The sequence below is a fragment of the Sorex araneus genome, chromosome 4 (genome assembly GCF_027595985.1).
Source record: "Sorex araneus isolate mSorAra2 chromosome 4, mSorAra2.pri, whole genome shotgun sequence".
NCBI lineage: Eukaryota > Metazoa > Chordata > Mammalia > Eulipotyphla > Soricidae > Sorex > Sorex araneus.
Window position 1 is genome coordinate 157,921,955 of NC_073305.1, and position 27,600 is coordinate 157,949,554.

At 39.3% G+C, this 27,600-nt stretch overlaps 1 protein-coding gene across 1 annotated transcript in view; it reads left to right on the top strand.

Moving 5' to 3' along the window:
• Positions 1–27,600, top strand: part of ENPP3 (ectonucleotide pyrophosphatase/phosphodiesterase 3) — a 98,779-nt gene that overhangs the window by 36,371 nt on the left and 34,808 nt on the right. Inside the window, exons 8-15 of the mRNA XM_004609092.2 lie at positions 199–318; positions 1,406–1,515; positions 2,171–2,236; positions 3,524–3,596; positions 12,944–13,052; positions 16,803–16,931; positions 17,279–17,310; positions 21,991–22,118. Of these exons, the coding sequence (XP_004609149.1) occupies positions 199–318; positions 1,406–1,515; positions 2,171–2,236; positions 3,524–3,596; positions 12,944–13,052; positions 16,803–16,931; positions 17,279–17,310; positions 21,991–22,118 (767 nt within the window). The remainder of the gene's footprint in view (positions 1–198; positions 319–1,405; positions 1,516–2,170; positions 2,237–3,523; positions 3,597–12,943; positions 13,053–16,802; positions 16,932–17,278; positions 17,311–21,990; positions 22,119–27,600) is intronic.

Sequence of the window (27,600 nt, forward strand, 5' to 3'; positions counted from 1 at the left end):
ATATGTATATATTTAATACACGTTTTAGCATAGACTATGCATAGACTATAAGCATATATAGTTACATATATGTTTGGTTCATATATAGGGATTTTATACCTAAGGATGTGAGTTATAGATGTCAGGCTATAAATTCAATTTAAATGTTTATTAACATACAATTTTATCTAAATTCTTTTTTTAAAATTATCGTTTTAGGGCTTATATCCAGAATCACATGGCATTGTTGACAATAATATGTACGATGTACATCTCAACAAGAATTTTTCACTTTCTTCAGCAGAGAAAAATAATCCAGCTTGGTGGCAAGGCCAACCAGTATGTAACAGACTGTAGCACCAAAATGACCCTGTTTTCTAGTATGACTCTGGATCACTTTTCTCTTTCTCCTCTTAGAGCTTGACATGGTGTTTCTAATTTCTAAGGATTGAGAAGGAAAAATATCTCACCAATGTTTGTCATTATAATTTGAATGTTTTCAACATTTACGACTGCCTAAAGTACATTGCGTTGAAATTTGGGTATTTATAAATATATAAGTATATAAATTTACAAATATATAAATCTGTAAGTTACTTGGAAAGAATGTGTTACATTTTTTTCTTATTTTGTTAATAATGTTTTTAAAGAGCATAGTTTTATTTAGTAAATATGATGGAGGAGGCTGGAGTGATAGTACAGGTAGGGTGCTTACCTTGCTACTGGCTGACTGTGGTTTGATCCTATACGGAACCCAGAGAACCACAAGGAATGATCCCTGTACACAGAGCCAAGGTAAGCTCTGAGCACAGCTAGGTTTGGCCCAAAAACCAAATAAAGAAGAAAAGGAAAAAAATATGAGAGAAAAGAGCAAAAGGAAGTATTCCATAAAGCAAGAAATTATGCACCCTGAGCAGGGATGGAGGCAACTCCAGAATGGAATGCAACTATTTTATAGCTCCTAAAAAGGAGAGAAGCAACTGTATAATTTTAAAAGAAGATATGATTTTATAACTTACTTTATTTTTCAATTTTGAAGGTAAACTCATGCAATTATGTTCTAAATTCTACAAAGAAAAATTTTCAAATATTTAAATAAATTTTAATTCTGTCACTGTCATCCCGCTGCTCATCGATTTGTTCGAGCGGGCCAATTTGTTCGAGCGGGCACCAGTAACGTCTCTCATTGAGAGACTTATTGTTACTGTTTTTGGCATATCCAATACGCACAGGTAGCTTGCCAGGCTCTCCGAGAGGGGTGGAGGAATCGAACTTGGGTAGGCCGAGTGAAAGGCGAATGCCCAACCTCTGTGCTATCACTCTTAAGAAAATGAAATTAGTACCCAGTAATATAGTTCTCTCTCTATTTTTTTCTAAATGATTGTCCTTTTTGCTTCTACTTATCTTAAATTTTCTCTTCTTTTAGGTGTGGCTAACAGCAATGTATCAAGGATTAAAAGCAGGGACCTACTTTTGGCCAGGATCAGACGTGCCTATAAATGGCTCCTACCCAACAAGATACATGAATTACAACAAGTACTAAAGCACTTTTAGATTATGACTCTCTCTAGGCTGGAATGATTAGCTTATTTTTCCACTCTTCCAGTTGTTAACATTATCATTTGTTTCCTTTTCTTATACTCTTCATCCATTCTATCAGTATATGCTTATAACTTGGATACAAAATGTATACATTCTAAGATCTTATTTTTACCTCCCAGTTCTCTGGTTTGATAATTCTTTTCTCTGCATTTGCCTCATTACCTGTATTCCTGCTGTTGTTCTTGTCCACTCTAATATTTTTTTAATTGAATCATGTGAAGTACAAAGTAATTCATGATTATTAGGCATAAATATTTCAACACCAATCACCAATCCCTTCTCCAGTGCCATTCTCTACCAATCCTTCTAATCTATTCTTAGATTATGAGTCAGAATGAGTATTTTTTTAAAATCAAGTTTAATTATGACACCTCAGCAAAAATAAAAAGTTATGTTTACTAATGCAAGTGTATTTCTATATGTTTGAGGGGAAAAATCACTAATCCCTTTGTGTAACACTAAATCATCTTCAATATATTAATCACATACAAACACAAATTTATCACCTAAAAATTAAATGACTTCCTGAGTAGGAATATAATGGGATAATTCTTGATTTAATTAATTAAAAAATTATTTCTGTTTTCAGGAGTATTCCATTTGAAAATAGGATTTTCCAGTTGCTAAATTGGCTGGACCTTCCCAAAGCTGAAAGGTAATATCAAGTGTCAGAGAATTGCTGTCGCACTGGAGTGTTATTAATCTTAAATGACTTAAAAAATTTAAATGGGGCCAGAGTGATAGTACAGTGGCTAGGGCATTTGCTTTGCATGTGGCTGACTCAAATTCAATTCCCAGTAGCTATATGGTCACCCAAGCTTACCGGGAGTGATCCCTGAACACAGAGCCAGGAGTAAACCTTAAGCACTGTCAGGTGTGGCCCCCAAAAAACAAAAAAAAATATTTCTCAGTGGCTACTTCAAGAGAGGATAGGAGATAGTGCAAGGGGTAAAGCATTTGGTTTCTATGGTCAGTCCCAATTCAGTCCTTAGCACTGCATCTGATTACTCAAATAATGCCAGGAATGATCCTTTAGCCCAGAGCCAGGAGAAAGTCCTGAGCACAGATGGGTGTTACTCCAATTCCCCCAAATAAATAAATAAATGGTCATTTGGGAGGGGGGGAATAAATCGTTGACAATACCTTTTATTTTATTTTATTTATTTTATTTTATTTTATTTTGCTTTTGGGGTCACACCCAGCAATGCACAGGGGTTACTCCTGGCTCTGTACTCAGGAATTACCCCTGGCGGTGCTCAGGGGACCATATAGAGTGCTGGGAATTGAACCCAGGTCGGCCACATGCAAAGCAAACTCCCTACCCGCTGTGCTATTGCTATAGCCCCGATAATACCTTTTAAAGGGGACCTTTGCAATAGATGTTTCTTGGAACAGTTGGCTTTTTGCCTTTGAGAATGTGGTCAACATAGTGGGGCAATAGACATTGAGATAGTCATAAAGAGACAAATGTCACACAGAAGGTGAGAACTGAGAGCAGAAATGACATTGGACTTGAAACTTGGTTAGAAGAACTGACTTAAGAGGTGCCAGGCTGAAAAGGTCTTAGCAATAGAACGGAAGAGGAAGATTCCAGAAGAATTCCAGGTCCATAGGGTCTCAGAAAGCATTTAAGGACATAAAGGACTTGCAGTAGAAACTCTACATAAATGTTAGAAATGACACACAAAGGTCTTGGGCATAGAAATGACATTGAAAACAGGGCATATTTTCATTACTTATTCAGAATAATACTTCCATTCTGCAAAGGTTTGTTTTAATTTCCATGTCCCCATGGAACCAGTGGTCCTGGACAACAAAAAGGAAGCCAAAGAGGCAGAGAAGGAAGCAATCACAAAGTTCTATACCTGTAAAATTTTCATCTTCAACCTGTAGGTTTATTCCAAATGGATAATATCTTTCTCTGCTTCAATTTTATTCCTAGACCTGATTTTTACACCATTTACGTGGAACAGCCTGATTCTGCAGGACATAACTCTGGGCCAGTCAGTGCAGAAGTAAGTAAAAGAGCAAAACAACACAACAATAAAACCCCAAGAACAAAGGTAGGGACCTGTAGAATGCAGGTGATAGGGTGGCTCTTGGGCAGCCGATGGTGAGCTAACCAACCCTTCTGACACACAGCACTTGTTTTCCAGAAAGTAGTTTTGGAAGCAAGAAAGACCAGAGCTGGGGTCCCAGGTCACATAGGGACCAGTTCCAGGGGATACAGGTAGTCCCCTCCGCCCAACAAAATAAGAGGCAGTAATGGTGACATAGAAACAGAGGAATAGACATGGATGGCAAATAAGTATAGCATTCATAATCAGAAGATAAATATTGATGAAACACAGAGATTGGGATTCTAGAACAGCTTCTGATATTCCAGAAATTTCACTATTCTCAACCTGAACCTCTGAGATCCTCAAGGAAACTGTTGTTTGACCACAGACATAACAGAATGTGCTGGACTACTGCTGGGAACAGCACCTGAACACTGAGATTGAGTACTCTCAACCCCACTCAGCATCTGGATGTTGCAAACCGCCCCCCACCAGCCTCCACCTCAAAAGAAAGCAAACAAATAGCAATAACAACAAAAACTGTTTTTTCTCTATCTGGTTGAACTTTAAAGTAGGTTCATGAAATTTTTACTTTGCAGGTTTTATTATAGCTATGATCATCTACACAAGAACTATTAATTATTATTATTATTATTATTATTATTATTATTGGGCTGGAGCGATAGCACAGCAGTTGGGCTTTCTCCTTACACACGGCCAAACCATGTTCGATTCCTCTGCCCCTCTCGGAGAGCCCGGCAAGCTACCGAGAGTATTGTGCCCACACGGCAGAGTCTGGCAAGCTACCCGAGCGTATTGGATATGCCAAAAGTAGTAACAGTAAGTCTCTCAATGAGAGACGTTACTGGTGCCTGGTCAAACAAATCGATGAGCAATGGGATGACAGTGACAGTGATTATTATTATTATTATTATTATTAGTCATACCTGGCGATGCTCAGGGGCTACACCTGGCGCTGCACTCAGGAATTACTCCTGGCTGTACTTGGAGGACCATATGGGATGCTGGGGAGTGAACGCCGGTCGGCCAAGTGCAAGGCAAACTACCCTACCTGTTGTACTTTCTCTCTGCCTTCAACACAGCATCTTTTAAACTAATGCTTCTGGTTCTGGGTATCAATGCAAATGATAAGATTTCAGAAGATTATCACCATAGGTTCTACGAATTGATATTCTTGTAGCTTACTGTGGTTTAACATGAAACTGGTACTTTTAACTCCATATTAATTTTTTTTTCTATAAGGCTGGAGCGATAGCACAGCGGGTAGGGCATTTGCTTTGCACGCAGCCCGGGTTCAATTCTTCCACCCCTCTCAGACAGCCCAGCAAGCTACCGAGAGTATATCGCCCGGACGGCAGAGCCTGGCAAGCTACCCGTGGCATATTCGATATGCCAAAAAAGTAATAGCAAGTCTCAAAATAGAGATGTTACTGATGCCGGCTCGAGCAAATCGATGAGCAACAGGATGATAGTGACACAGTGATACAGGGACAGTAAAGTTGCTTATTTCACTACATTTTTCCCCCAAAGAAAAGAAACTTTAGTTTCTCATTCCCTGCCTTAGGTTTATATCATTTGCTCTGTAAGTGGCAGCTTTGTGCTGAGCTTGGAGAAGAAATAGCAGCAGCAATTTTATGTTTCTGGATGAATGACACCTTTCCTGATAAGAGCTGGAGTCACCCTAGTCACTTGAAAACTGTTGGAGTCATAACACAATTCTTTATCCCAATATCAAGTATTATTTTCAATGACTGCTTATTTTTGGTGGTTTATTGGACAGGGCTTGGGGAATTGGGAGTGAAGGGGGGACTCCAAATTAGTCTAAAATGACTTAGGAAAAGTGCATTGTACAGTGATATTTTAATTCATTGTTGTCTATTTTTTAACCAAATATCAGTACTTTGTCTCCCAGGTGGAAACAGAAACAATCCTTTCCAACATTTTCCCCTTCAGAGCTAGTCACCCTTCTTTGCAAAGGCAGTGCCAACATACACTCCTACTAGTGTGCTTGTATCTTGCCATGCACACAACAGTGATTTTTCAATGTTTATGCAAGTTGGTCGCTTCTCAGCCTGGGTTTAAAAGAATTGTTGACAACAAGGATTTTGCAAACACCATTCAAGACAAAGGGCAGATCTGATAGTAATTTATGTTGACATCACAAGTTTTACAAGAGATCCAAATTGCAACAAAGTGTTATAGCAGCTGTTGATCTTCAATCAGAATAGAAGATAGATAGAGATGACTCGAAAGATTTATCTTTCAAGGAGGTAATTTTGAAGTTTACTTTGATGTTATCAATGAACCTAGAGATGGGGCCCGACAATAAAGAATTCAAAACAATTGACATGAAATTTCATAATTGAGCAAGAAAAAAATAGCTGAAATGCAGTCGACTGAAGTATTGTATGATTGTTTCAGAAATTACTGTGAACATCTAACAAACATAAAAATTTAAATTATAAACTCAGTAGTACATTATTAGCAAAATATTCTGTACTTTTTCTAGAGTTAATTTTTTTTTTTTTTGCTTTTTGGGTCACACCTGACGATGCACAGGGGTTACTCCTGGCTCTGCACTCAGGAATTACTCCTGGCAGTGCTCAGGGGACCATATGGGATGCTGGGAATCGAACCTGGGTCGGCCACAAGCAAGGCAAACGCCCTACCCGCTGTACTATCGCTCCAGCCCCTAGAGTTAATTTTTTAACTTTCTTTATTACATTCATATTTAGAGAACTGAGTTTTAAAGAGTCAAAGACTATAAAATGAGTAAATTAAGATTACACCTGGCTATATGCCATTTGTATATCTGTTTATTTTTGCATTTGGAGCTGCTTTTAGTTTTAGCAAATTATTTTATGTAAGGCAATATGGAAGTTAATTCTTTCAAATTTTCTCTACTTTAATCATTGTCATTGTATCACTGTCATCCTGTTGCTCATCGATTTGCTTGAGTGGGCACCAGTAGTGTCTCCATGTGAGACTTGTTGTTACTGTTTTTGGCATATCGAATACGCCATAGGTAGCTTGCCAGGCTCTGCTGTACGGGTGAGATACTCTCGGTAGCTTGTCAGGCTCTCCGAGAGGGGCAGAGGAATCAAACCCGGGTTGGCCGCATATTATTTTACATTTTTTATTAAAGCACCATGATTTACAAAGTTATTCATGTATGTTCCAATATTGCCACTGTCTTCTTCCTTCTACCAGGGCTCCCAGGTTCTTAATACCCACTCCCCGGGCCCCATCCCCAGCCTGTCCATCTTAAATTTTGACAAATGAAGTTTGGATCTCTTATTTTTAGTGTTGTTGACTCTGTGGTTTGAATATTTACCTATACTACTCCTTTAATCCTTGGCTGTACCCAAATCCCCTTGACCCTTGCTCCTTGTTGCTTCCCATCTATCTCTTCTTCTATTCCAAATTTCTTTTCTTATCTGCCCTGATCTCTATATTCTGGAGTCAAGGGTGATCTACGTGTCCCACAAACATTGCATTCCTTCACCCTGTTCTCCTGTATACAGCATTTAAGTGATATCTTTTTGCTGAAGTATTTTTATTTTGAATAATGAAATGAATCAAAAGAAAATGGTTCTCTGTAGGATAACATAGCCTCAGTAGTTTAGGTTTATTGGGTTACTCCCGTTACAGTGCTCCTATTCCTCTTTGTTTATTTGTAGCTTCTTTCTTAGTGTTCTGTTGACTTGTAAATAATGTTTTTCTCTTCTCCTTGAGTCCTTTGCATAGTTTATTCAGAGCATGTCTTTTTGTATGGACAGAGGAAGACATTTAATATTATGCCTTTGCAATTGAGATTTAATTGGCTTTGAATATTATTAATTCCCGGGCATCTGCTTTCTTGACTGTAGCCTTGGTTGCCCTCAGTTCCTAGCCCTCTTAAAAGGCAGGGTCCCAACGTGGGACGAAGAAGGACCCAGGGCAAGCGGTAAGTTGTGTGCTACCCTGGCATCGAGATGGGCCTGGCCAAAGCGCCTAATGCTTAACTATATGTTAAGAGCTTGGTCATGGGGTGTCATGTCATGATCCAAAAGCAACGACGAGACAGGGCCCTGCTAGGGCTAGGAAAGACTAATCTGGCCTGAGCGCTGTAGTCTGAGATGAGGTGACCCCCGGAGAGCAATTCTAAAAGTTTAACGCATCTCTTGCTATGCCCATACAAAATGATAAATATTGTGAATGCTTATATGTTTACTGGACAAGGAGAGGAGAAACACAACCATGGGATTTTATCCTTGGATGGGTCCTGCTGAAAGCGTATCTGTCCTAGAGAATAGGTGTTCTGCTAGTGTTATTGAACTTTTTGTGCCTAGCATTTTATTTTATGGTTAAAATCTGTCCTAAACAAAAAGGGGGGAGATGTTGGAATATTTCCCCTTCTCCAGCTGCCTTCTGGAGTTTTGTCAGAAACCATTTGTCACAGAAACCTAGCTGATCTTTGACCTGCAGATCTAAGGTGATAGCCAGCTTGACTTGACATTGTAGATTCCAGGCTCTGGCCCAGCCTAGTCTTTGGGATGTAAATTTCAGGTGCTGTCTAGTTTGTAATTGACATGTAGATTTCTTGCTGCAGCCCAGCCTGGTCTTTGGGATGTAAATCCGAGTGCTTTCAGCCCAAAGAGGGCTTCGGTTTTGGTTTTGTATCTTCTTTCCGGGGGCCGGATCCGCGGGGCAGATCTATCAGGAGACAAGGAGGAGGAGAGAGGGAAGCAGCGGTTGAGCGGTAGATCCAGAGAGAGGCCGGAGCTGGGAGTGCGGGAGATGAGAAAGCTTGAAGATTGAATAAACGGTAACTAATCAGCAACCAGCTTGGTCCTCGTTCTTCCTTCGCCTGTCCTTGACCACCGGCCGTCCCGATCCAGTCCACACACTGCGGTTCCAGAGCACCGAACGCGGGTGGTGAGACAGAGCCGCCCGGAGAGCCCGCGAGTGCACTCGCCCCCCCTCGGCGTTCTTTAGTTTTTTACAGTTCTCCTCTTTTTGAAAATATTATTATTTTCATAGGAAAAACATTCCACTTCTTGGTAGATTTAAACTATGTAAGAGTGAGAGAAGGGTCGGAGTGATAGTACAGCAGGTGGGACATTGGCTGACCTGGGTTTGAGCCCCAGCATCCCATATGGTCCTCTGAGCACCTCCAGGAGTGATCAATTCTCAGCATCCCAGATGGTCTCCTGAATTCACCAGGAGTAATTTTGGAATGAAGAGCCAGGTGTAACCCGATCGCAGGGTGTGATTTTCCAAATAAACAAGCAAACAATTTAAGAAAATGCAAGAACGTGGAGGAGCTAGAAGGCTTCATATCTTCATTACAGCTAATGTCATTTATAAAGTTGATTAACACACTTTAATTCAGAGTTAATATGACCCTTGAAAGTGAAAAGGGCATATGATGAGTTAGGTTGCATGTTCTCTTCTCTGCAGGAGCTCACACTCTCCCAAGGAAATAGGCATATATACAGATGATTGCAAAACTGTGAACAATCCAGTAATACTGGAATGCTGGGATTCTCGAAGAGGACAAAAGAGGAGGGTTAGGGATGTGCAAGAAGAGAGAATTATGATAATAGGTCAACAGCATCACTCTCAGTGACAAACCAGAGTGCATGATCAACTTAAAAAAAGGAATCAGTGGGTAGGGCACTTGTCTTGCATGTGGCCAATCTGGGTTCAATCACCAGCATCCCGTATGGTCCATGGAGCACTACCAGGATTTGTTCCTGAGCACAGAGCCAGGAGTTGCCCCTGAACATCACTGGGTGCAGCGCAAGACACAAAGCGGTAATAAATGTCTCTTAGAATTGTTAAATCAATCCATCTACTACTTATAAAAGACGATTGAGATAGTTTGAGTTCAAGTCCTGCCTTGCTTCACTTTATGAGTCAAAGAACGTGTTATTATTAAACTTCTTTAAACCATAAATTTTCTGGTTTCTACAACTGGAAGTTCCATAAATGGTGGAACATATAAATGTCTACTTTGAGGATTTTATGAGATAATGCATAAAATTTAATAGAAGTAAAACTTTTATTAGTAATTCAAAAAGGAAGGGGAAAGTCAATCATTGTTCTATTGGTACTAAGAAAATTAAACATTTCCCCCCATCCATTGCTGTTATACTTTGTTACTAAAAATTGTGAGAAGTTATGTAATTTTAAAATAATTCATTTACATATTCTGAAAGACTCAGTGCATCATGTTGCTCAGGTATAGAAAAATCAAGAAACACAAGAATATAATCATATGCTATAAAGTAGTTTGGTCCAAGACAGGCTGCCTGGTCCGTAGACAAATTCCCATTATCACCCACACCTAACCCACCCAATCAGAGTTGTTGGCAGTAATATCATTGCATTTTATGCAAGCAACAGCCGTATACATGTTGTTCAATGGCTCTTGATGATGTTACTTTTCCTTATGCTTGATTTAATATATGGTATTTATTTATCATGGTCTGTAAACATACAAATCCATGGCTACTGCTAACATTAAGATAACACATCCTGGGAGGGAATAATTGGAAACAAATTGAAAAGTGGGAAAATGAGAGTGAAAAATCAGTGCTAGTATGTGTTCAGTAGTCAGGTATGGCCACCTCACCAAACTTACACATTTAAAGAGCAAGAATTAAGTAATAAAAACGGTTAAATGTTCCGATTACTAAAGGAAAAAAAAAGTAGAGCTTTTAGACCTCTTAAAAAATGAAAGTTTTAATGATCTAGATTGAAGACCAGAAAAAGACATCTGTCTGAGCACTATTGGAGTCAAGACCAGAATGAAATGTATGTTTGTGATGTTGAAAGAAAAGTCTGGATCTGACTACAGTGTTGAAATGACTTCTATCACTGAGTGGTTTAAATGTCTCAAAAACTGTTATTCAGGGGCTGGAGTGATAGGGCATTTGCCTTGCATGCAACCGACCCGGGTTCGATTCCCAGCATCCCATATGGTCCCCTGAGCACCACCAGGAGTAATTCCTGAGTGCAGAGCCAGGAGTAACCCCTGTGTATTGCCAAGTGTGACCCAAAACGAAAAAAAAAAAACAACTGTTATCCATTACATAATATGCAAGTAAGTGGTAAGTGTGCATATGCTAGTATAAAGGAGGCCCCTGCCTAGATTTGGAAACTTTAGATTAGTTGACTGTGGATAAAAATTCCTTGCCAGAGCAATTCTTCACTATGGATTATGAATAATTTTGAAACAGATGCCTGGCTTTCATTCAGAAGAAGATCAAGTCACTGCTAGATTTCAAGTCGTTAAGGGTAATCTAGCAATCTTGCTTGGGGGAACAGGCTGAAATTTAAAATCTTTTGTTGTTTGGTATAGAGAGAACCTCAAGACCTTCATGCATATCAATAAGCACACAATGCCTGTGGTGTGTGTTGCAGGAGTAATAAGGAGTCATGGATGACTCATCTCCCTTTACTCTTAAAATATTATGTCAGAAAATGAAGAAGGAAGAAATATTTGGACAATAGCGTACCTCTCTCAAGACTTTTGCTGTTGTTTGGGGGGCCCGCCCAGCAGTATTGTGACTTTGAGCTTGGAGGGACTTCTGGAGGGACTCAGGGGACCAGGGCTTGAACCCGGGTTGGCCAAGTCCAAAGCAACACCAGCTGAACTATCTCTCCAGCCCAAGGCTTTTCTTGTTGTTGGTAATGCTCATGGATATCATCCTTTAATTCACATTTTTCATCTCAATATCAACCTGGTTTTTCTCCCTCTATGCATCATCTATTTAATACAACCAATGGATCCAAGGGTAATGTTATATTTTAAGGCCGGGGCCTTTGTACAGAGTACTGCTGCAAATGAAGAAGAGACTGATATGGTTCTCAAAGTAGTATAACATCGATGATGGTATCAAGGACCTTGTTTGATCTTTTAGTGATGTCATAAAGGACTATATGAGGGAATATGGAAGAAGACATTCAAAAGTTTCATCCATGATAGTGAAAGTTTCAAGCATGGAAAAAGTTTTTATAAATAATTAAGATTATGGTTGAAATAACAAACAACTTCTGTATGGGTATGGTTGAAGGTGATATGGAGGGACTCTGAGATGTGATTCTAATGAATAGACTGATGATGGATTATTGGAACTGGAACAGGAATACCAGCAAAAAAGCAACAAGAAGAAAAGAGCTAAAGGTGGAGAAAAAAAAAGAATTTTCTTTCTGTAAAGAAAATTCACAGTTAAATTTCTACTTATAGATCTCAACAAAATCCTTAAAATATTTGAAAACATGAACCTCAGTATACCACCACTAGGTTCTCAAAAAGAGAAGAATGTTCATAGTACATAATTTGTTTACTGAGCATAAGTGTTTGCTAAGAAATCTTAATTATTGAGCATGCTTTCTAAAGAAAAACTTGGGGGGTGGACACACTTGGTGGTGCTCATGGCTCACTCTTGGCTATGCACTCAAGGATCATTTCTGGCAGTGCTCAAAGGACTATATGGAATGTCAGGGAGTCAACCCAGTTTGGCCATATGCAAGGCAAGTACCCTACCCAGTGTACTATATCACTCTGGCACTAAATATGTTTTCTAAAGAGTGTGGCTTGATTTACTTTTTTTATATTTGAATTGTACACAAATACTGGACTGAATATCCTTGCATGTAAATCTTCATTTATACTCTAAGTGTTTAGTTAGAACAAATGATCAGAGGTATAATTATTATGTTACAGGGTGTTTCTTGCTAAACTCCCTTATTATGTATTTTGTATATGTATTTTGTATATATATTTTCTTACAGTGTGTAGAGGTTTAGGATCTCATCCATTCCCTGGACCTCCAATGTTGAGCATTATCATGAAATCTTTATTTATTTATTTTTTGCTTTTTGGGTCACACCCAGCAATGCACACGGGTCACTCCTGGCTCATGCACTCAGGAATCACCCCTGGCGGTGCTCAGGGGACCATATGGGATGCTGGGATTTGAACCCGGGTTGGCCGCGTGCAAGGCAAACGCCCTATCTGCTGTGCTAAAAATCTTTAACATGAAAATATTTGAAGGTTGCAGGTGTTGAGGCTACACATGCCCCACATTTTTAGTTGGATGGTAGTATGTTTTGCTTTAACATGATGTAATGCTTTGTTTATGACAATTAAGAGATCTATTGTTTGGCAAATGTAATAGAAAGGGCATTGATCTCTGATGTCCTGTTTCAAAACCCAGCACTATCAGTGTAAGTAATGGTGAAGCAAGACTTAATTTATGAAGAAAAACAATTTCAATTTTTCTTCTTAGGTAATTCAAGCCTTACAGTCAGTAGATAAAGTCTTTGGAATGTTGATGGAAGGTCTCAAACTGCGGAACTTGCACAATTGTGTCAATATAATTCTCTTGGCGGACCACGGTATGTATGTTTTTAAAATCATTCTGTCATTGATTATATTTTAAGAGTATAATTGATTATACTTTAAAAAAAATACTAAAATACTAAGGTTCTCAAATGATCATGGTACATAATTTGTTTACCGAGCATAAGTCTTTGCTAAGAAATTTTGACAGTTATTGAGCATGCTTTGTAAAGAAAAGCTTGGGGGGTGGACACACCTGGTGCTGCCCAGGGCTTACTCCTGGCTCTGTGCTCAAGGATCATTTCTGGCAGTGCTCAAAGGACTATATGGAATGTCAGGGAGCCATGCCCGTTTGACCACGCATTTGCTCAACGTTTGCTAAGAAATGTCAACAGTTATTGAGCATACTTTATAAAGAAAAACTTGGGGATGGACATTCCTGGTGCTTTTTGGGGTATTTAGGGAGACCCCTCAGAGGCCTAGAGCATATGCTTTATAAGTGAGAGGCGTGGTTTTGATTCCTAGCATCACATGGTACCCTTAGCACTGACCAGAAATGACCTTTTGTTTTAAATCTGTACTTCTAGACCAAGAAATGCTTAAATGAGTAAACAATGTGGTAGGCTATAATGAATAGAGAACCAAAACTATATTTTCTAGATTAATGTTCTCAAATTGATTCTGAAGATTCATCTGTATCCTAAATTTTCTATAAAATTGGAGTTAATAGTAATTGAGGGCTATTTGCTATGTTTGGTTTATAATTCAATCACGAAAGTACTTTTGGCGTCTACATTTCTACAGTTATTCACTCATAAGGATTGGAAAGCATTTTCTATTGGCTAACGATTTGTATATTGGTTAGTTTGAACATATCTGATAGTTTTTTAAATTATTTTCACTAAAACACCATGTTTTACAAAGTTGTTCATAATACAGTTACTTCAGGCATATGATGCTCCAACTCCGCCAGCGTGACCTTCCCGCCACAGCATTACCCGTTTCTCTCCCAACACCAGCATGTCCCCTTAGGCACATAACAAATTTACTTCTTATTGCTTGCTCCAACAAAACTTAAAGAAGTGGCAAATATAATGAACAGAAAATAAATCAGTAAAAGCCCATTTGTGATTGCTCTATGATTTTAACCTATATAAATAAGGAAATTAAAACCACGATATAATTTTTAATGATATGACTAGACTTCTGTAAAGTCCCTATGACTCACTCTCCTTGAGATTGTCCACTTGAGAGTAACGCTCCATTTCAACTAACAGTGTTAAAGGGAGGGGGCTGGAGCAATAGCACAGCGAGTAGGGCGTTTGTTTGCCTTGCACGGGGCCGACCAGGGTTAGATTCCCAGCATCCCATATGGTCCCTTGAGCACCGCCAGGAATAATTCCTGAGGGCAGAACCAGGAGTAACCCCTGTGTATCGCCAGGTGTAACTCCCAAAACAAATGAAAAAAAAAAAACCAGAAGTGTTAAAGGGAGCAGAACAGACACCACATTGTATTCCATCACACACAGTGTTTGTTTGTTTGTTTGTTTGCTTGCTTTTTGGGTCACACCCAGTACAGGGGTTACTCCTGGCTTTGCACTCAAGAATTACTCCTGGCGGTGCTCAGGGGACCATATAGGATGCTGAGATTCGAACCCGGGTTGGCCGCATGCAAGGCAAAGCCCTACTTGCTATACTATCGCTCCAGCCCCCCTCAATCACACAGTTTTAAATTACTGTACATCGGCCACAGTGATTATACAGTAGGTAGAGGTTAGACACTTGCCTTGCGACTTGGGTTCAATCCCCAACATACCATGGTGTTTCCTGAATCCACCAGGTGATCCCTGAGCTCAGAGCCAGGAGTAAGCCCTGAACACTGCCTGAAGTGGCCCCTAAAACAAATTACAGTACATCCTCCCTCAATATCATCAACAGAGATTTAGATGCTGTAACTTTGAGAGATAATGCACATCACACAAAGGCAGGTCCTAGTAAAACTTTTCATTCAATGTAATAATGGGAATTCTTTTTCTAATCAACATTACAAGGAAAAAATGTTGAACAAAACAATGCTATTTGAGGGCTTGCCATAATCTTTTATCCAGCAAATACTTTTAGTTGCCTACTCAATGCCAATCACTTTATTGATTGTGCATTTTCAGAAGTCTATAAAGCAGAAATGATTCCTTTTCTGCAATAGGGTAGTTAAACTGTTTTGTAATTAAGAAAACATTCAAACCTTCAGTAGCTGTGAAAGAACTATGTGTGGGGTGGAGAGAGGAAAGGGCGGGCCATGTCTTCAGGACTCTTCTTTATATTTTGAATATCAAGACAATAAGAAACATAGTGATTTAGCTTTTAAAATACTAGCTTTTAAAATAACTCCCCTAACACTTTATTGTTTCAAAAGGAAAGAACACATTTCAATGTAGGGTGGGAGTTACTTATAGGGCTAAGGTACTTACTTGCCTTGCATCCTGCTGACACTAGTTGGTTGTAATGGTTGTTTTAAGTCGAACTACTGTGAGAAACACAGTTACGTGATTGGGTTTTGCTTACAATGTTCCAGCACCCTTTCCTTCACCACTGTACTTTCCTCACCACCAATTTGACGCTAGTTTGAATCTGCACCACTATATATGGTTGTGCTAGGGGTCATTCCTCAGCACGGGCCCAGATTTATCTCCTGAACATCACAGGATGTGGCTCAAAACAAAAACAAAATCAAGGCCACAAAAAGTTTAAATCAATGTATATTAAAGAAATTACACAATACAAATGTGAAAATAAAACAATACAGCTAAGTTTAAAAATTTGATGTGACTTAAATCTACTTCAGGGAAATCATTCTTTTGAGCACCTCCTACTTATATACATTGAAATAATATATTTATGAGAAGCCCTTAGTGTTTTAATTTTTTCCCTAGTCTCTTAATTTTTTATTTAAATAATATATTTTATTTTTGAAATTCTTTTTAAATTTGAAGCTACATATCTGTGTGTTTAAAAATGTTATCTTGCTTAGCACACTAATAATTATTAAAAGGCTCGTTGCCATCCTATAGAGGATTTTTGTTTTATCAAAATAACTTCAATTACTCCAAGCAAATGAACTATTTATAATTCTAGTCTATAGCTATATTAAAATGACCTTTCTTTTAAAAATGAAAGGTCATCTGATTATAATTTTCACTGTCAGGATTTTCTTTTTTTTTTTGCTTTTTTGGGTCACACCCAGCGATGCTCAGTGGTTACTCCTGGCTTTGCACTCAGGAATCACTCTTGGCAGTGCTCAGGGGACCATATGGGATGCTGGGAATCGAACTCAGGTTGGCTACATGCAAGGCAAACACCCTACCCGCTGTCCTATCACTCCAGCCCAGGATTTTCAAGCTTGCTATTGAGAATACGTTCATTGTCACTGTCACTGTCATCCTGTTGCTCATCAATTTGCTCTAGTGGGCACTAGTAATGTCTCCATTATGAAGGCTGGAGATTTAGCATAGCAGGTAGGGCGCTTGCCTTGCACACAGGCGACCCAGGTTCGATTCCTTCACCCCTCTCGGAGAGCCCGGCAAGCTGCCGAGAGTACCTAGCCCGAACACCAGAGCCTGGAAAGCTACCCATGTAGTATTTGATAAGCCAAAACCAGTAACAAGAGAATACATTAATAGGGTAAATTGTATAGGCTCTTAGTAAAACTTAGTTTGAAATCTATAACATAAAATATCTCTCATATGACATAATAAAAGACAACCAATGTTATGATCTCTATATATTTAGTAATTTTCTTTTTAATTCAGGAATGGAGCAGACTTATTGTGACAAGTTGGAATTTATGACTGATTATTTTTCCGAAATAAACTTCTACATGTATGAAGGACCTTGCCCTCGCATCAGGTCGAGAAATATACCTCAGGACTTTTTTACCTGTAAGTATGAAGAAACCCATATGAAGGGAAAAGGTAAAACTAGAAGTAAACAACCAAAGTCTCCTGATTCTGAGTTTGTAAGGATTGTTAGGCCCCTATTCTGACTTCTTGGGAAGATCACACAGAAACAAATGAGAAATTCCCATGTTTAAAATCTAATATTTTGGGGGTTGAAATATATGCCATTCTATTCTAATGTGATAAAATAATTATATCTTAAATGTTTTATTTCATTTTGTCAGATTATAGACATTAACAAATAAATGTGTTAAATTTGTTTGAGTTGTTCACAGGGTTTTGCAGTTGTCAAGTATCAATTGTAATGTTATTGTTTTCTTTTCAAACAGTTAATTCTCAAGAAATTGTTAACAATCTCACTGTAAGTATATGTTCTCCAAAAACATATATATGAATTAATGCAATGCCCTTAATCTGTATTTCAAGAAATTTATATTCTATATTTTGGAGTTCAAGTGTCTCATAACTTACTTTTTTAACCCTCTACCAACATTATTTTACATGAATATTAGTTGTTAGCTGTTTTAATTTTTTAGCTGAAAATTTCTAGTAGAATTTTTAGTTTTGTTTATTTTGTGTTCCATTTTTAGCTCCCTTAGTCCAGGGAATAAGTTTGGAGTAATTGTGGCATAGATTCCTAGCTTTTATACAACATTCTAAGGATCCTTGAATGGCTAGAGAGAGAGTGCAGGGGTGAAGTTTCTTCTCTTGCACACCATCGACCCTAGTTTCATTTACAGCACCACACATGGTCCATTGAGCACGATCAGGGGTGAGTCCTGAGCAGAAATCTGGGAATAAGCCCTGAAAATCGCCAGGTATGACCACAATGTGAAAAAGGAAAACAAAAAACCCACCCAAATCCAAAGAGCACTCGCTAGTAAACTTCTATAAATAGTCATTTTCACAGTTTTTATGTGCCTCGATTAGAAAATGTGAATCACAATCAAAGACTTAACCTCTTTACCCTCAGTGTAATTAAAACTGCTTTTGATTGGTCCCCTCCATGTCCCAGGCTGTAAATAAATCAGATAGAGATAGGTAAATAAATAAATAAATAAGTAATTAAATAAGTAAATAAGTAAATAAATAAATAAATAAATAAATAAATAAAGCAGCTCAAACTTCAGGGAGTTGAAAGCAATCTGGGGGCCGGAGCGATAGCACAGCGGGTAGGGCGTTTGCCTTGCACGCGGCCGACCCGGGTTCGATCCCCGGCATCCCATATGGTTCCCCAAGCACCGCCAGGAGTAATTCCTGAGTGCAAAGCCAGGAGTAACCCCTGAGCATCGCTGGGTGTGACCCAAAAAGCAAAAAAAAAAAAAAAAAAGAAAGAAAGCAATCTGTTTTCCCATGATGTAGTTCACTGCTGCGGAGAGACTTAAACATGATTCTGTGGTGATTTTAATAGTTCTATATTCAATAAAGTATATTCATATGTATGTACATCTATGATACCAAGACTTGATTTTATCATTGCTTGGAATGAGGCTGAATTTAGGTTTAGTATAGGCAATTAAACTAAGAATTGTTAAGATGAAATAGAAATGACTGCAAATAAGAAATATGATTACTGTAACCAGAGACACACTGCAAATTTTGAAGTATTGAATGACCCCTAGAACAGAAACCCTTTGGGGGTTCAATTGCTCCCTTTTTTGTTACCCTTCCTGGCAGTGACAATCTGCCCCCCTACTGGTCAAGAGTATATATGCAGCATGGTCGGCTGATTGAATGGTATTATCTTTAAATCCTCTCATCCCCCCCTTTCTTCCCCCATTATTTCATGAACCAAACCGTATGGCTGAAGTCCTGTTATTGAGGTCAGAAGGGTAATTATTATTAACACCACTGGGATTATGAAGGTAAATATCTCCTAATCCCAGTGGTGGTGCAAGAAGACTGGAAATCACAGGATTTCAGAAATCCATTACTCCCAGGGACCGGTGGGATGTTCAGGGGCTCAAGGTACCCACTTGAGCAAGCGGGAGGCCAAGAATTCCATGCCCACGGGTGCCCACATGCACCAAGCAAGGTCCCTACAGATATTCTGACTGGGGACCCAGTTGCTGTACAAGCACCTGTGACCTTTGGCCACAGCCAGGTATGCTGAGTGAGTATACCCACCACCGGGATGTGCAGCCTCCCAGGAGCAGCACAGGCAGGTCTATGTGAGCACAGGTCCCCTGGTGAGCACTATAACTGTGGGTATGAGCAGCAGAGTTGAGCATACCTGCAAGTAAGCATGTGGCTAAAAGGGTATAAGCCCTGGCAAGCTGAGACTGATGATTCCTGCCCTGCAGTCAGGGGTGTGACCTGCCTTGGAGCACCACAAGTGTGTGTGTGTGTGTATGTGTGTGTGTGTGTGTGTGTGTGAAAGCCCTTCCCTCCCCCAGCCTTACAACAACAGAAGAACAGAGTTGCAACAGAGGAAAAGGAGGGGGAGGGGGAATCCATTTCACCACATCACAGATATGGACTGGCTTGGAGCTACAGTCCCCAAGAAACGTGCTACCATTTCACAGACTAGTTCAGAATTTGCAGGAAAATATTTCATACACGTTGAGTAACACTGGATTGTTTTCCTGCTCCCACAAGGAGCTTAAGGTTTACTGAGCCACTCCTACAACAGTGCAACTGAGGCACAACTAATAATCCTATATTGCTTTTCTCTTTCTTTTATATCATTTGTGTGGTTTATTTAGCAATGTCCTTTTTGTATAGACACAGGAAGACAATTGATGCTGTGCTATGTAACATGGGAGTTAATTGACTACAAAATAGTACTTACTCCTGGGCTTCCATATTTACTTGACTCATGTAGTAGAACAATAATGCAGCTAACGATGTTCTGTGTCCTACATCGAGTCTATATTGGACAAGCAGAACTAGCACAAACTCTGTACCTCCACAGTATTATGGTTATGTGACATACAGCAGTAGCAACTTTGTTCTTACATAGAAGGACCTAGTGTTTCAATTCTTGTAGCTTCACATCAAATGATAGAATGTGGGGGGAAAAAAGGCCTCATACTTCTTTACAGGTTAACAGTGTACCCCTAATTTTCTTTGGGCTTACTCTGGAAATTTGCCAGCCTGGAAAAATATGACCATTTGTCTAATGATCTATGTACCTGAGGGCATATTCTAGTCCCTGCCTCTGTGGCAGCTTAAGCTCATCAGATGCTATCATGTTCTTGCCTCGGGCTTCTTGAATGAAAAAAGTAAGGTGAAACAAAAGAGAAGAAAAATTAACCTGCATATGATACTAGCAAGAAAAAAGACTGACACAATTGATGTACAATAAATAACTTTCTCCCCCACCCCAACACCTCATTTTTCAATTCTATCTACTCTTCCATTTTCTTTGCACTTAAAATTTGGTTTTGTGATCTCAGAGGTGGGTCAAAGGGCTGGAGCACATGTTTTGCCTCTGCGAGCACTGTTCTACCACAGGGAGTAGCTATTGACCACAGCCAGCAGTGGCTGACTCCCTACTCCAATTGTTTTTGTTCAGTTTCATAATGGTTCTTGTTTTACACATAAACATTTTTATTTCCCTCATTTCGCTTGAGCATGAGGCAGAAGTGACCCAGACTTGAAATATTTAGAGAGGTATTAGACAAGAAAATGAAGAAGTCAAAAGTATGTATTTCTCTATTGTCTTACCTGTACAACGTTTTGATATTTTGTTCTTAAAAAAACATCCTGAAAGAAAAGAAGTTCTTTCATTGGTTTTAGTTCTCATTTCTCTTGCAGTTCTATTTTCTAATCTTTTTTCTTTATGTGAATAGATGTCAATTCAGTTTGCATTTTCACTCTATTTTAAACCTGCCATTTACAAAGAGTGTCAAAGAAGCAAAACTATTGCTCCAATTTAGTAGAAATCTATGGGTTGCTCACAAATGTGGAGACAACACCAGTTTTCAAAACTGCTAATTTGAAAATGAAGTAAATAAAGGTTAATTTGAATATAAACTGAGATTTTTCCTTACTGATAGGCTCATGGAGAAGTAAGGAGACTAAAGCTGAGAGGATAAGAAAGCCAAAGCAGCTTTATTAGGGGCTCTCCTGGACTAGGTTCAGGGGTCTCTAAAGAGGCCAGTGTGACTTCTTGGGCATCTTAAAAGGCAGTTTGCGGTGGGGGAGGGGTGGAATGGAATGAGGAAGTAAGAGCTGGAGCTTCTTCACAAGTTATTCCCGGATAGAAGCTTCTGCAAGTTCCAGGAATTTCAATGGACTGTTTAATGAGCCCTGTCTGCAGATGCTCACCAGAGGTTTCTAGGTGGCCTTCTAGCTGCCCCCGCCCCCTCCCAGACTGTTTTAGTTGTTTTTTTTTAAAACCTTTACCCGCTAATTAAAAAAAAATTATTGAGTCACTGTGAGATAGACCCTTACAAAGCTGTTTATGATTAGGTTTCAATCATAGTGGTTCCAACTTCCATCCCTCTGCTAACTTTTCATGTGTACTTTAAACAAAAATTGTAATTTGTCATTCTTAATCTAGATACATCTATTTCATTTCAAAAGAGATACTTATTATACATATACATAAACTTAAAATGCCATGTAATTTAAATCATATTGTTAATTGCAACCTAAACATCATTGCAGCAATAAAAAGGATATAATTAAGAAATGTGACCACACTGATACTAGATTTAATATTCTTATCGTATTAGCCAAGGATAAATTCTCTTTTACAAAGTGCTTACTAGGGCCAGGAGATAGTACAGGGGTCCATGCACATGCAACACCTGGACCTGGTTGTATTGCAGTCATAGCAATGCTCCAAGCATCATGGGACTAACCCTGATGGTCCCAGGCACTGCTGGGGTGAGTCCTATTTTCCACAGCCACAGACCTAGCACAAAACCACAAGCGTGGACAAGAGTTCTCTGAGCACCAATATGATTCCCCACCACCAATAAAAGGGGTGGGGTTGCGCTAAATCAATTGCCTTTGAAGATAAAATTATTGAATGACCTGAATACTTAATGCATTTTGGACAGAAATAATCTACCTAGATTTTTTTTTCCAGTGTAGAAAAGCTAACCAGCATTTCAAAGCCTATATGACTCCAAATTTGCCCAAGCGACTACACTTTGCTAATCATGTCAGAATTGACAAAGCTCATCTTTTGGTGGAGCGACAGTGGCTGGCTGTGAGGTAAGTGTCTCTTATCATGTAGTACTTGTTTTGTTTACTTATATTTTGGCCTATGTGCGCGGCTATACTTGGAACTTCCTTCTGCCTCTGTGCTCAGGGATCACTCCTGGCAGGGCTTGTAGACCATCTGGTATAGGATGACATTGGTTTGCCCTTCCTCCCTGGCCTCAGAGAGCTTGGGTTTGTTGATCGCTCCCCCAACCTGTCAATTACCTTTGCCTCCTGGTCAGACTCCGTTGACTTGTAAATATTGTTTTCCTCTTCTCCTTAGTGTCCTTTGAATGGTTGGTTACTTCAAAGCAATTACTTTTTTGTATAGACACAGGAAGACAGTTAAAAAAATAATGCTTTTGGGGGCTGGAGCAATAGCACAGCGGGTAGGGCGTTTGCCTTAAACCTGGCTGACCCGGGTTCGATTCCCAGCATCCCATATGGTTCCCTGAGCACCCCCAGGGGTAGTTCCTGAGTGCAATGCCAGGAGTAGCCTCTGTGCATGGCCAGGTGTGACTCAAAAAAGCAAAAAAAAAAATGTTTTTTTAAAAAAAGACATGCTTTTGTAACTTGGGAGTTAATTGACTCTGGATAATATTACCTTCTGGATATCTGCTTTCTCGACTTAAGCCTCAGTTGCTTTTACTTCCTAGCATCCTAAAAGCAGGGTCCTGATGAGGGACTGGATGGACCCAGGGCAAGCTGTGAGCTAATCTGGCATCAAAATGGGCCGGGCCAAAGTACCATAATACTTAACTATAAGTTAAGAGTATTTTCAAGGGCAAATTCTGTCATGATCCAAAAAGTAACTAGATTCGGACCCTGCTAGGGTTAGGAATGATTAATTAATCCGGCCTTAGCACTGTAGTCTGAGTCTGTGGCGAGATGTCCCCAGGAGAATCACTCTACAAGCCTAAATGTGTCTATACAGAATGGCAAATACTAGGAAGTAGAATTAAGATGTTAATTGTTACTGGTCTAAGGAGAGGAGAAACACACCTTAAGTACTGTTTTACCCTTGTTGGCTGCAAGTGGTCAGGAAGGCTTGATAAAAATGTTGATTGATTGCACTTGGGAGTGGGAGGGGCGTGGTAGTGAGAGAAGAAGGGGTTGAGGTGGTGGTGGCAGCCAGAGTGGCGAGTTAGAGAGAGGGTTGGAGAGAGCTGAGAGAGAGTTAGAGGGGTGCAAGGTGGTGGCTGCAGCAAGAGTGGCAAGTTGGCGGCAGAGAGAGAGAGAGAGAGAGAGCTGTCAGCAGATGAGAGGTGGAGATTGCTGTGGAGGGAGGTAGAGAGAGAGAGAGTAGTAGGGCAGAGTTGGAGAGAGTTGTACAGCGAGCTGGGAAGAGCGTTGTGGTCAGAGGTGGGGAGAGAGTTGGGGAGAGATGAGAGATGGAATAAACGGCAACTGATCACCAGCCAGTGTGGCCCTTGTTCCTCCTTTGTCTGCCCACTGCAACAGCTATCCCAGGTGGGGAAGCGGTTCAAGAGCACGGAAAGTGGGCAGTGAGAGAGAACCACCCAGAGAGACAGCGAACACCCATTAATGTGTAATCACCCATAGTGTCACCTGAGCTAAGGAGTTTATACAATCTGGGATACTAGGGGTAGAACCTGGGCTGACTGCATTCAAGAGAAACACCCTACCCGCTGTACTAACCTCCAGCCCCTATTTGCATAATACTTTTAACAGCTCTCTTCATGATGCATATGTTTGACTTTACCCAACTAATCTGATCAGGTACATTTGTCTAAGCATTCGCATTATCATTCCTTCCAAGAGATGAATGAGCATTTCATTCATTAAGGTTCTTAACTCACACTAAAATTTTCCCATGTTAGGCTTTAAATAATAAGCACCATTCTTGGAGAACACAGTAAATCAAAAGACATATTTTATTCAGTTGTAACACTTCCCCTGCAGAAACTTTCTTTTCTTTCTTTTTTCTTTTTGTTTTTTGTTTTTTGGGTCACACCCAGTGATGCTCAGGGATTACTCCTGGCTCTGCACTCAGGAATTACTCCTGGCGGTGCTCAGGGGACATATGGGGACCGAACTCAGGTCAGCCACATATAAAGCAGATCCCCCACCGGTTGTACTATAGCTCCGGCCTCCAATTTTGACCATTAACAGAGTTATCCACATAGCAGTTAAGTCCCTAGACACTGTCTTGAGGTATATCTGCTCTCAGGTGATTTTGTATGCATGAAATAACTTGTTAGATTATTGATCTTAGCATCCATTTGCACAACATAGGTGAGAAAGATGAAGAATGTTGAGACTATTTCAGATGCTGTTGGTACTCATATTGTCCTAACCCTATGGTCGTCTTTAGGTGGCAAATAGGACTATAATATTATCTTCCAGACTGGAAGCAGTCAATTGGTTAGATAGTTCTTTAAGGCTTTTCTTATTTTGCTCTGGTTTTAGTGAAAAAGTACATCTGTGGCCATAAGGATAAGGATATTATAACATTTATTTCACAGTGTATTCATGTTGCATCATCGAGAATTAGCAATTGTATTTGTATTCATGTTGATCATCAAGAATTAACAAAATATACGTGTGTTTAGAGAAAGTAAAAACCATCTTTAATCACTCTCCTTAAATAACTAATTAATTAATTGATGATAAAATTTGATTGATGATTTCTATGTGTGTGCTAGGGCCCTCATCAAGAATATGGGATATAGACATGATTCCTGCCTTCCTTTTTACATGAAAAATACTTTTAATACACCAATAAACAAATAAATCCACTTTTTTGCATTTTAAGTGAAGTTACCATAGATTTAAAAATGTATCTTTAGCAAAGATAAAACAAAATACATCAATGTTGTATTCTAATATGTTATTTAATGTAAGTAATATAGGTGATCATAAGGTGATCATTTTATTTTCTTAGATATTTGACCAAGTCTCTTCGGTTAAAGAAATTACAGGAAATTAGGTTTGTAGTGGTAGTACAGTAGTTAGAGTGCTTGACTTAAATGTAACCAACCTATTTGCTAGGTTATTTTTTGAATGATCGAATAACATATGAATTTATAGAACTATACAGAAATAGCTGAGAGGCACCATTATAAGGTATTTGTGAAGATAAGGAGTATGGAGAGATGGCCTTTTCAGTAAAGCTACTTCTGAATATTTTGTCAGTATTTCCAAGTAAGGGAGCAAGAAAGGGGCTTTTCTTTGGTCACGCTACCAATTCACCTTGGAGCTGATCCCTTCAATTTAACATTGGATTCCCCATCACACCAAGCTCAGCGGGTTTAGGAACTACGGAGGTAATTGTTAACATAGTTTCAGTGAAGTGGGATTGGCAAGTTCAAGTCAAACAGTACTCGACTCCTCCTGGGCACTTGGCACTCCTGCTCACCTGTTCAGGCTCTTAATCCTGCTCTTGACAGTGTTAAAGATCACTTTTGTGTTTAAGGCACTGAAAAAAAAAATTGCTTTTAGCACATACCATTTCGTAGTCCCCTCATGCATTTCATTAGGTCATTAGGATGACAATTTCATGGTCATCGTAATGTTTATGGATAAAGGGGAGGCAGTCATTTCTGCAGCTTCAACGTGTGCCTCCAGCTGGTACAAACGTTCTTGGATCAAGGCTGATTACAGCTCATGTTTTGTCTCATTCCAGTCACTCTAAGAATACCTAAAGGGCTCTGCCCTTTTAAGACAAACACAGTTTCTACCTCCTTTAACTAACCTTACAATTTTCTTAATGTCAACATCAATGAAGGGTTTCCTGCAGTAGTTTAGAAATCACTAAAGTGGCTTAGACACTTTCTCAAAGTCGAGATTGTAACGTGACAATCTTGGAAAGTAGTGGAGGGTCACGGGCACTTTGGTGGTTGGTGGTGGTGTGCAGTAAATTTGCACATTAATATTATAAACTTTCACTCTATATAACCATATTACCTAAACTATAATAAAGAAAACATTTCATTTTCTTTATTTTTTCCCCTTCTTTGGATCACACCCGGCAATGTGCAGAGGTTACTCCTGGCTTTGCACTCAGGAATTACTCCTTGCGGTGCTCATGGGACCGTATGGGATGCTAGGAATTGAACCCGAGTTGGCCGCGTGTAAGGCAAATGTCCTACCCACTGTACTATCGCTCCAGCCCTGCACATTTCATCTTCTAAATGAAAAAAAAATAAATTAACGCGGCTAACCCAAATTCGATCATCAGAGTCCTATAAGGTCCCCTGAGCCCTTCAGTAGTGATTCCTGAGAGCAGTGACAGGAATAACCTCCAAGAACCTCCAGGTGTGGCCCCAAAAACCAACCCAAGAAAAAAAATTACTGGAAATTCTAACTGTACTCTCCGAGGACAAAATATGCAGTTTCATATATGACCACTAGATGGCACTGGTCTATCTCTTGAGACTAGTTAGTCTCAGGAGCTTATGTGACAGTAGTGGAGGGTGTATGTACTATGACGAACAAAATTTAAATTTGGTAATGTTATATGTACAACATTATTAATGATGCATGCATATAATATGTAAAAAAATACATGAACAAAAGTGGGTGAGTTTGCCAAAGATTTGCTTTAAAAATATAAGATTAGTGAAGTTGGTCATTGATAATACAAAATGAGGAAGTACCCACCCATCTCACAATATGGACAAGGATTATAGGAGATTCTATTCCCCAGAAATATTCTGGGTATCACACTAATGGCCTGTCTCTAACTATGAGTTTTGTATATTTAGCAGTTAGTTCGAGGTGAAATGAGTAAAAGTCCAAGAGTTAGGATCTGACTTCCCACCTAGCTTGTGAGACCCTGGACAAAATAATATCTTGGAATTTCATTTCTCATACCATAAAATTACCCTGGTTTTATTCTTCTTTTGTCATTGATATACAAAGCAATCTAAATTATAATAAAGGAAATGCTGACTATAGTCTTAAGTAAAGTAACTTGGGAGTCTAATCTGATTAAATCCTGGATTCATTCTATCATCATCAATTTTTAACCCACAAGTTAAGGGTGTCTATTTTCTTAGTTCAAGAAAGCTATTTAAGTAATAGCATTTAATATCCATATCTAGATTAGATTCCCTTTTCAAAACTACAGGACGTTTCATTCTTTAATGTAATCTTCTCCATCCTCCTCCCTCCTTTTCCTTTTACTCTTCCTTTTTTGCCTAAAATATGCAAAGAAATAAGCAACAAAAATGAAAAAAAGGAGAGATGATATTGAATGGGCTGGAATGATAGCACAGCGGTTTGGGCGTTTGCCTTGCACGAGGCTGACCGGGTTCGATTCCTCTGCCCTCTTGAAGAGCCTGGCAAGCTACCGAGAGTATCTCGCCCACCTGGCAGAGTCTGGCAAGCTACCTGTGGTGTATTCAATATGCCAAAAACAGTAACAACAAGTCTCACAATGGAGAAGTAACTGGTGCCCGCTCAAGCAAGTTGACGAACAATGTGACAACAGTGCGACAATGCTATATGTTTATATGACATGAATATATGT